Here is an 11,035-nt window from a genome sequence, read left to right as displayed (position 1 = left end):
GAGAACCTAACAGAACAATAACAATGGAAGAAATTGGGAACATTATCACAAAGCTGTCATCCTGCCAAACTCCAGGCTCAGGTGATGTCACAGGTGAATTCTTTTAAACTTCAAGGAACAGATCATTTTGATAAGGTTTAAATTGTTCTACAGTATGATGGGGGGGCGGGGAATCACATACTCTTCTTACAAAGCCAGTGGAACATTGACACTGACACTTGATGTGAAGATAGTGTTAAAACTGGAAACTTATCTGAGTGCCAAGGCTTATGCCCATAATCCCAACACTTTGGGAGTCAGACAGAAGGATTGCTTGAGCCAAGGAGCTTCAGACCAGCATGGGCAACACAGAGTGACCCTGTCTCTACAAAAAAGTGAAAAATTAGCCAGGCCTGGTGATGCACGTGTGTGGTCCCAGCTGGAAGAATTGCTTGAGTCTGGGAGCTTGAGGCTGCAGTGAGCCATGATTGTACCACTGCACCCCAGCCTGGGTGACAGAGGGAGACCCTGTCTTGTAAAAGAAGAAAAAAAAAAATGACAACATGATCTGTTATGAACAATAATATGAAATTTTAAAATATTACCAAATGGAAGTTAGCAGTATGATAAAAGAATATTTCACCACAGCCAAGTAGCATTTATCTACATATTACAAGGGTGAGTAATCACCAAGAAATACACTAATATGATACACCAAATGAATAAGTCAGAAAAGACTAATAAAATAGCTTGCCTTTGTTGAGTACCTACTGTACACTAGACTGTTCTCCCGGGCACTTTACATGTTATGAGCTCAGTTAATTGAGCTAGTCTATGAGGTAGTTAACAGCCGTGTTTTATAAAGAGAATAAGCTATAGATTGACTTGTCAAAGGTCACACAGTACGTGTGTGGTGGAGCTAGGATTTAAACTGAGGTAATTAGTAGGTTCCAGAGGCTCTACTCTTAAATATTACACTGGCTCTATCTCCAGTGTTTGTATGATCATCTCAGGAGCTTCCTAAAAGCATTTGACCAAAGTTTAAGATAGACTTTTGAGTTATTGGTAGTGGGAAGGTGTGCAGGTGATTGAACTTCAGTACAATAATAATAAATGTATATTTCTTTCCCATGTTTGAAAATTCTCTCAGTTTGACTTATCAGTTGACTATAAAAATGGAATCCTTTTTTATTTTATTTTATTTTATTTATTTATTTATTTATTTATTTATTTTTGAGACGGAGTCTTGCTGTGTCACCCAGACTAGAGTGCAGTGGTGCAATCTTGGCTCACTGCACCTTGCCTCCTGGGTTCAGGCAGTTCTCTTGCCTCAGCCTCCTGAGTAGCTGAGATTACAGATGCCTGGCTAAATTTTGTATTTTTAGTACAGATAGGGTTTCGCCATGTTGGCCAGGCTGGTCTCGAACTTCTGACCTCAAGTGATCTGCCTGCTTCGGCCTCCCAAAGTGCTGGGATTACAGGTGTAAACTACCGCGCCTGGCCTGGAATCCATTTTTAATGGGAAGCACAATTTCATAGTTAATAGTTAGGGGCAGGAGCTGAAGTTATAATTGCAGCTCTGCTAATTCTTAGAATGAATATAGATTGAAGTTGTGGGGTTTTTGGCGTAATTTGTGAGATGAAATTATGTGATAGCAGTAGGAAGGCCTCTTTCACTTCATGTTTACAGTACAGTCCTACAGATGGATGGGGGGTAGATGATAAACAGGGTGGAGGGATACTTGAGTGGAAATAAATCTTATATGACTCAGCTGATCAGTGAACGTTTTTGTGTCTTGATGATTTGTTTCCCTGTGTAAACTTGAAAACTGCTAGGACCTGGATTATGAACACTGAGATGACAAGAACTTCCTGTTTAAAACCAAAAGCCAACTAATGATAATCCCTAGGAGAGTTCCCACAGGTGTCAAGAAAAATATAAGAACTATGATTATATATATATATATGTAATTATATGGGAATTATAATAATTATAATTTATTATAATCCTTTATTATAATTTAATTTTGTTCAGGAAGTATTTGTCAGTTCAATAAGAAGAAAGAATTACACATAAAAGAGAAGGCAAAATTTTTTGCAAGTGATCTTTTACATTGTGGAAACTGAAACAAATTCACCAGAAAACAGACATAATAAGAATTCAGTAAGTTAGCTGGTTCTAACCTTAATACCCAAGAATTGTTAGGTTTTTTCTTAGGCAAACAAAAACTAGTTAGAACATTGATGGAAATAAATAGCCTATGAATAATAATCAGGCAGGGCAAAGTGGCTCATGTCGGTAATCCCTCTTTGGGAGGCTGAGGCAGGAGGACTGCTTGAGCCCAGAAGTTGAAGACCAACCTGGGCAACATAGTGAAATCCCATCTCAAAAAGAAAAAAATTAAAAAATTTAAAACAAAATGTAATAGTAACCAAAAAGGTGAAATACATTGATGTAAGAAATAAGATCTATGTGAAGAAAATTTTAATGCTTTAAGGTTTGCAAAAAGTTGTAAGTAAATAGGAAGATACCAAGTTCTTGCAAAGTTAACATTCAATTTTGAAAAGATGATCAGTATTTAAAATTAAAATAGACTTGTCATGTCGTGTCTGTCATTCCCTCCAGACAGACAGTTAATGACCTCCTGCTGTACGTGGCCTTGATACCTTCTATGATTGTACTTATCTCCCTATAGTGGCCAGACTGGTCTTGAACTCCTGACTTCAAGTGATCTGCCCACCTCGGCCTCCCAAAGTACTGGGATTACAGGCGTGAGCCACTGTGCCGGGCTACCTGGCCTATTTTTACTATATATGCGTCATTTTGTGGATACATCTTCCACCATAAAACACCAACAGGATTTTGGGGAAGAGTACACGGGAGTTTACCTGAGAAAAGTGAGAGGACCAGAAAAACTGTAATAATTCTCTTTGGAGGGGAAGCCTTGCTAGATGATGAACTGTATTCTGATGCTGCAATAGGTTAAAACAGGTTAGGACTAGAGAAGAAATACTGGGCTCTTTGTGGAAAAGAACGGAGTGCAGAAATAAAAGCGAATGCCCATGGGTATTTAGATTATGCTGCGACTGGTGGAAACAAAGTTCATCAGTGATGTTGGCAGTCTCTTGTCTTTGTTCACTTCTTGTACTGATATTCCAGAGAGATTACAGTGTACGTGATAAATGAAACCATAAAAATTATGGAAGGGCCTGTAATCTGAGCACTTTGGGAGGCCGAGGCTGGCAGGTCACTTGAGGCCAGGAGTTTGAGACCAGCCCGGCCAATGTGGCAAAACCTTGTCTCTACTAAAAATATAAAAATTAGCAGGGCATGGTGGCACACATCCCAGCTACTTGGGAGGCTGAGGCAGAAGAATCACTTGAACCAGAAAGGCAGAGGTTGCAGTGAGCCGAGATCATACCACTGCACTCCATCCTAGATGATAGAGTGAGACTCTTTCAAAAAAAAAAGGTTGTGGAAGGAAGCCTGGATTACTTGTTTATAATTTTGGAGTAATGAAGACCTTCTGAGGAGAACATGAAATCTAGAAGTTGAGATATATTTAATATCCAAATTAAGAACTTTAGTGTATAAAAATGATATAGACATGGAAAAATTATTTGCCACAATTTGACTAATATAACTAGATTCATTTTCTTCATATCCAAAAGGTATTTTACAAATCAGTAAGACAACCAAAGCTCCAGCAGAAAAATGGGCAACATATATGAAAATACAGAGTGCAGAAGTGGTCAGTAGAAATGAAAGATGCTGAATCATATTCAAAATTTTAAATGGCAGGCAAGGTGGCTCACTCCTTGTTAATCCCAGCGCTTTGGGAAGCTGAGGCATGAGGATCACTTGAGGCTAGGGGTTGGAGACCAGGCTGGCTAAGACCCCTTCTCTACAAAAAAAAAGTAAAAAAAAAAAAAAACAGAATGTGGTGGTGTGTGCCTGTAGTTCCAGCTACTCAGGAGGCTGAGGCAGGAGGGTCATTTGAACCTAGGAGTTCAAGGTTATGGTAAACCTATGGTAAACCATGATCGTTCTGCCGCATCCTAGCCTGGGCAACAGAATGAGATGTTGTCTCAAAAAAAAAAAAGTTTTTAATGGCAAAACAATTCACATGGATTAGGTACAAGGTTGCCCATTGCTGCATTGTTTAAAGGCGAAATAGAAAAAAATAATAACCAAAGGAATAGTTCTACTATAAGGACACATGCCCATCCATGTTCACTGCAGCACTATTCACAGTAGCAAAGACATGGAATCAACCTAAATGCCCATCAGTAGTATACAGGATAAAGAAAACGTGGTACACATACACCATGGAATACTATGCAGCCGTAAAAAGAACAAGATCGTGTCCTTTGCCGGAACATGGATGGAGCTGGAAGCCATTATTCTTAGCAAACTAACTCAGGAACAGAAAACCAAATACCACACGTTCTCACTTATAAGTGGAAGCTAAATGATATGAACTCACGGACACATAGAGGGGAACAACACACACTGGGGCCTATAGGAGGGTGAAGGGTGGTAGGAGGGAGAGGATCAGGAAAAATAACTAATGGGTACTAGGCTTAATACCTGGGTGACAAAATAATGTGTACAACAAACCCCATGGCACAAGTTTATCTACATAACAAACTTGCACATCTACCTCTGAACTTAAAATAAAAGATTTTTTAAAAGGCCAGGCCAGTGGCTCATGCCTGTAATCCCAACACTTTGGGAGGCCAAGGCAGATGGATCGCTTGAGGCCAGGAGTTCCAAGACCAGCCTGGCCAACATGTTGATACTGCGTCTTTACTAAAAATACAAAAATTAGCCAGGCATGGTGGCAGGCGCCTGTAATCCCAGCTACGTGGGAGGCTGAGGCAGGAGAATCACTTGAACCCAGGAGTTGGAGGTTGCAGTGAGCCGAGATCGTGCCACTGCATTCCAGCCTGGGCAGCAAAGCAAGACTCTGCCTCAAAAAAAAAATAAAAAAATAAAAAAAAGAAAAGGTGGGTGGGGGCAGGTTTAATTAGACCTTTCCTCTAGACACTTCTGGAAGGTCTTGGAATTAAAAACATACAGCTTTTATAAATTGTATGCAGTGCAGTCATTTCAGAGTACGGTGCTACCATTCTAAACACTGAGGTATCTCTGTGCTGATGTTAGATTCCAAAATGCGTTGTTACACACCTCACTTTTTTCGCTTGGTAGTGTGTGTGTTTCTTTTGAAAATGATGGCCGGGCGCGGTGGCTCAAGCCTGTAATCCCAGCACTTTGGGAGGCCGAGATGGGCGGATCACGAGGTCAGGAGATCGAGACCAACCTGGCTAACACGGTGAAACCCCGTCTCTACTAAAAAATACAAAAATCTAGCCGGGCGAGGTGGCGGGCGCCTGTAGTCCCACCTACTCCGGAGGCTGAGGCAGGAGAATGGCGTAAACTCGGGAGGCGGAGCTTGCAGTGAGCTGAGATCCGGCCACTGCACTCCAGCCCCAGCCAGCCCCAGCAACAGAGCGAGACTCCGTCTCAAAAAAAAAAAAGAAAAAAAAGAAAATGATGAGTAGGTTGGAAGAGGGCAGGGAATAGGGGTGGGTGAAGGTGAACAGAGTCAGGCTGATTGCTGCAGAGTCCCTGGCATTAGTTCAGGTGAGATGAGACCCGAGTAGGCCAGTGAGCCTGGAGGAGAGGCTTTCTGTGTGTTTAATTGATTTCCAGCTTTTTTTCTCTATTCATTTAGGTAATACACATTTCTTTTGTGCATTTTTATTTAAATTTTTGTTGTTGTTGTTACTGGATCTACAAACAGCCCAACTCCAAGGAATCTGACATCTCTCAATGGAGCATACAGGTGACTTCATAATCTAACCGCATTAGTAACTGGCAAAATTGAAAGTAATTTCTCTCTGTTTAAATGGCAGTGAAACAAATTTTCAGAGCAGGTTTCTTCAACTGAACAAAATATTTTGAACCTTAGAGGTAGTATGGCTCTCCTGATCAGGGAGGGACTGTGAAAGGTTTGAGCTCTGACACTGCCCAGCTCTCTGGATACAACCAAGTGACTTTCTTTGAGTGGGGAGAAGTTTCCTGACTCCTCGTATTACCTTCCTTAGGGTAGACTTTGGGCCTGCAGTGATATTAGTCCTAACTTGCTCTTAGTTAAGAAGAGTTCATCTTTAGAAACATGACAGCAAAGCAAGTCAAACTCCAGAGGCATTAGGCCATGGATTCTACAGATGTCCACATTTTCTTAATAATAGTCTATATTCTTAGAAAAGGACATACAGACTTAGTGTAACATTCTTGAAGTAAAATAGTTTCTTTCATCTGCTTCACAAGAGAAAGCAAAATATTTTGGCCAAGCACAGTGACTTATACCTGTAATCCCAGCACCTTGAGAGGCTGAGGCGGTTGAATCACTTCAGCCCAGAAGCTCGAGACCAGCCTGGGCAACATGGTGAAACCCCATCTCTACAAAAAATACAAAAATTGGGCCGGGCGCTGTGGCCCACACCTGTAATCCTAGCACTTTGGGAGGCTGAGGCAGGCGAATCACCTGAGGTAAGGAGTTCGAGACCAGCCTGGCCAACACGGCAAAACTCAGTCTCTACTGAAAATACAAAAACTAGCCGGGCATGGGTGGTGCGCACCTGTAATCCTAGCTACTCAGGAGGCTGAGGTGGTAAAATCGCTTGAACCCAGGAGGCAGAGATTGCATTGAGCCAAGATTGTGCTACTATACTGCAGCCTGGGCGACAGAGTGAGACTCCATCTCAAAAAAAAAAAAAAAATTAACCAGGTGTAGTGGCACGTGCCTGTAGTCAGAGGGCTGAGATGGGAGGATGGCTTGACCCCAGGAGGTTGAGGCTTCAGGTGAGCCAAGATTGCACCACGGCATTCCAGCCTGGGCAACAAAGTGAGACACTATCTCAAAAAAAAGAAAAAAAAATTATATATATATATATATATCATGTAGTATTGTATATATATAATGTAGCATTGTTCAGAGGGTCTTGGGATTTTCCTGAGGGTCCTAACCTGCTTCTCTGTCTTTATCAGCTACCCATCCTTCTCCACCTACCTTGTGCCCCTGCAGGCACACACAGGTAACCTCCAAGAATGCAATACCGATGCTCCTTTAGCCCAACACCTATGCCTTAGCCTGTGCTGCTCCATTGGCTAAAATGTGCTTCACCCTTATGTGCATAGTGACACTTATTCAGCTTTCAGAGTCGAGCCCAGGGGTCATGTTCTGCCTGGTCATTCCCTCTAGACAGCTGATGAATGACCTCCTGTTCTACGGGGCCTTGATACCTTCCATGATTTCATTTATCTCCCTGTTGTCTAATTATTTGCATGTCTTATCTCCCCTGACATAGGTACCTGACATACACACGCTATTTAACTTTTACTTTCCATCTAAATACCACTAAAAATTCAAAATTAATCCTACACTGAACCTTAAACACTTCTTTATTTTTAATAACTGTGTGTCTCATCCTGTGGATACATCTTCACTTACACATTGTGTCCTTTACTGTTGAGCATTTGTGTTCAGTATTTGCTGTTAAAAGCCTGGCTGTGACTATCTTATGGCTGAATCTCTGTGTACATGTTGTGTAAATTGTTTTCTTAATCTGCCGTCTTAGAAGGAAAATTATGGTTGTGTATGTGTTCCATATTCGTTACACATCGGTGGCTCCGGCAGATACATGCCCCTTAGGAAAAAATGCTTTCTGATTCTTTCTGTGCCTCAGCTCTATGCTTTTTACTTTGAGAGTGATCATGGTTTTCCTTAACATCTTTTGTCCTGAATGTTGAGCAGTTCACCACCGCATGTGTGTAGTATGAGGAGGAAAAAAAAACATAACTTGGCAATTTTTTGTTCCAAGTGAAAGACCTAGACAGTTTTTTGTTGTTTTTATTATTTCCCATTGAAACCCTTAAATATGGTTTGGATTGCTTCTACCTCTTGGCTGTTGTGAATAGTACTTCTGTGAACGTGGGTGTGCAAGGTCTTTGAGGCTGCGCTTTCAATTATTTTGGTTATATCACCAGAAGTAGGATAGTAGGATTGTTGGATTGTATGTTCTTTTTTTTTAGCAAGGTATTACTCTTTCACCCAGGTTGGAACGCAGTGACATGAACACAGCTCACTGCAGCCTCAACTTCCTGGGCTCAAGAGGTCCTTCTGCCTCCACCTTCCCAGTAGCTGGTACTGCAGATGCACGCCACCATGCCCTGCGAATTTATTTTGATTTTTGTAGAGGCAGAGTCTCACCATGTTGCCCAGGCTGGCCACAAATTTGTGGCCTCATGCAATCCTCCCGCCTTGGTCTTCCAAAGTGCTGGGATGACAGGTGTGAGCCACTGCACCTGACTACTATTTTTAATTTTTAAATTACTGTTATTATTTTTAGAAACAAGAGTCTTGCTCTGTTGCCCAGGCTAGAGTGCAGTGGTGCAATCATGGCTTACTGCAGCCTTGACCTCCCTGGCTCAACTGATCCTCCCACCTCAGCATCCCACATAGCTGGGGCTACAGGCGTGTGCTACCATGCCCAGCTAATTTTTAACTTTTTTGTAGGCATGGGATCTCTCTATGTTGCCCACGCTGGTCTCAAGCTCCTGATTCAAGCAATCCTCCTGCCCCAGCCTCCCAAAGTGCTGGGATTACAGGCATGAGCCACCATGCCTGGCCAGGCTCTTACTGTTAAGGAATTAAAATCCAGTTAAAAAATATTTAGCCTCATATATATATTTCTAGTATATAGAAGTTTGTATGTATTTCTATTATATCTAAGATATAATACAATTGTCATGTTATCCCCCAAATAAAGGTGATCTCTAAGATCAGCACTGGAAGGTAGGAATTGTTCTGTATGACCCAACTATTTGGATCTGGATTTTTTCAAGGAGGAGGAATCAGATTTAGATGACTGGCAAGGAAAGATCGTACATTTTACAGAAGGAGGTGTTTTATAGGGGTGGAACTTTGGCTTAGTTCCTATCATTTTCAGCAGTATCTAGTATAGCTACCTCTTATCTCAGGGCAGCCTCACAAAGTCATTGCCATCTGTGATATGGTAGCAGAGATACGAGCCCTGGAGTCAGTCAGACTTCATTTCAGAATGCTGACCCCACCAGTTACTAGCTGTGCCTTGAACAGAACAAAAGAGAATACTGGTTTTGTTCATTTGTAAAACTGGAAAAATAATACTTTATGGAGTTGTTTTGAGAATTCATATATGAAAATAGAGTGCATGGTACATACCTGCAGGCCCTCCTTGCGCCCATCATCCCATACCTCCACCTTCCAAGGTGCATGTTCAGTGTTCCTTACCTGTGTTCCCACAATGGTTGATTATCATAGAAGCCGTCACATTGGTGTACTTGTCCACGTTGGCACATTCTATTAGTTTGTGAGTTCCTTATCTTTGAATCTCTAGCAACTTAGCAGAGGACCTAGTTCATAGTAGGTACCAAAGAAGTGTAAATATTAATAGAATGAATGCATGTCTTGCTGTTTTATTTCTCATGGGAGGAATGTGTGCCTATTTCAGCAGGACGATAGATACCGTTGTATAGTGTAGTCAGTAATTACGAACTAGTCTAGTGGCCCTGAAAATTTTTGCTGTTAGGACTCCTTTATACTCTTAAAAATTATTGTGGGCCCCAAACAGCCTTTGTTTATGTGGACTGATATTCAGGGTCTTTAGGAATTTAAAATTAAAATATGAATTTTGAGGTAATGATAAACATGTTAATCATTTGAGGTAATGATTACATGTTAACACATTTTCATGAAAAATAACATTCATGCCTCCCATTTTTTTTCTAATGATTTTACAGTCATTAGAAAATATTTTACAGTTTTCTAAGCCTCTTGCGTGTCTAGTTTAAAAGACAGATGGAGTTTACTGTTTACTGCATTCAGTCTGTTGTGATAAGTTGTTTTGATTAAAGTATATGCAAAAAATCGAGCCTCACATAGATATGTAGTTTGAAAAAGGAAAACCTCCTGGACTCCCAAAAGGATCTCAGGGACTTCCAGGGGTCTTCTGAGAACGCTTGAAGAATCCCTGATCTAGTCTGAAAAGGAAAGTGTGGTGTCCAGATATTAGAGGATGGATTAGGGAGAAATCCCATGTGTTTAGCTCTCTATAAAACGGGTTTACCCGTTGTCATTTATTATTTGTAGGTTAAAAAAAGTCCTTCATGAAAAAGAAAGATCTTAAGCAACATGATGGATTCAGAAGCTCATGAAAAGAGGCCACCAATACTAACATCTTCAAAACAAGATATATCACCTCATATTACAAATGTTGGTGAGATGAAGCATTACTTGTGTGGCTGCTGTGCAGCCTTCAACAATGTTGCAATCACATTTCCCATTCAGAAGGTCCTCTTTCGACAACAGCTGTATGGCATCAAAACACGGGATGCAATACTTCAGTTGAGAAGGGATGGATTTCGAAATTTGTATCGTGGAATCCTTCCCCCATTGATGCAGAAGACAACTACACTTGCACTTATGTTTGGTCTCTATGAAGATTTATCCTGCCTTCTCCACAAGCATGTCAGTGCTCCAGAGTTTGCAACCTGTGGCGTGGCGGCAGTGCTTGCAGGGACAACAGAAGCAATTTTCACTCCACTGGAAAGAGTTCAGACATTGCTTCAAGACCACAAGCATCATGACAAATTTACCAACACTTATCAGGCTTTCAAGGCACTGAAATGTCATGGAATTAGAGAGTATTATCGGGGCTTGGTGCCCATTCTTTTCCGGAATGGACTCAGCAATGTCTTGTTTTTTGGCCTTCGAGGTCCCATTAAGGAGCATCTGCCTACCGCGACGACTCACAGTGCTCATTTGGTCAATGATTTTATCTGTGGAGGTCTGTTGGGTGCCATGTTGGGATTCTTGTTTTTTCCAATTAATGTTGTAAAAACTCGCATACAGTCTCAGATTGGTGGGGAATTTCAGTCTTTCCCCAAGGTTTTCCAAAAAATCTGGCTGGAACGGGACAGAAAACTGATAAATCTTTTCAGAGGTGC

The 11,035-nt window shown here is 41.3% G+C and overlaps 1 protein-coding gene across 1 annotated transcript in view; it reads left to right on the top strand.

Annotated features, from left to right (window-relative positions):
• SLC25A51 (solute carrier family 25, member 51) overlaps positions 1-11,035 on the top strand; it is a 14,346-nt gene continuing 3,311 nt past the window's right edge. Inside the window, exons 1-2 of the mRNA XM_011939521.1 lie at positions 1-93; positions 10,179-11,031. Coding sequence (XP_011794911.1) covers positions 10,221-11,031 — 811 coding nt within the window. The 5' untranslated portion in view covers positions 1-93; positions 10,179-10,220. The remainder of the gene's footprint in view (positions 94-10,178; positions 11,032-11,035) is intronic.

The sequence above is a fragment of the Colobus angolensis genome, unplaced genomic scaffold, assembly GCF_000951035.1.
Source record: "Colobus angolensis palliatus isolate OR3802 unplaced genomic scaffold, Cang.pa_1.0 Scaffold181, whole genome shotgun sequence".
Classification (NCBI taxonomy): Eukaryota; Metazoa; Chordata; class Mammalia; order Primates; family Cercopithecidae; genus Colobus; species Colobus angolensis.
Note: the sequence above shows the minus strand (reverse complement) of the source record. Positions and strands in the feature narration are given on the sequence as shown.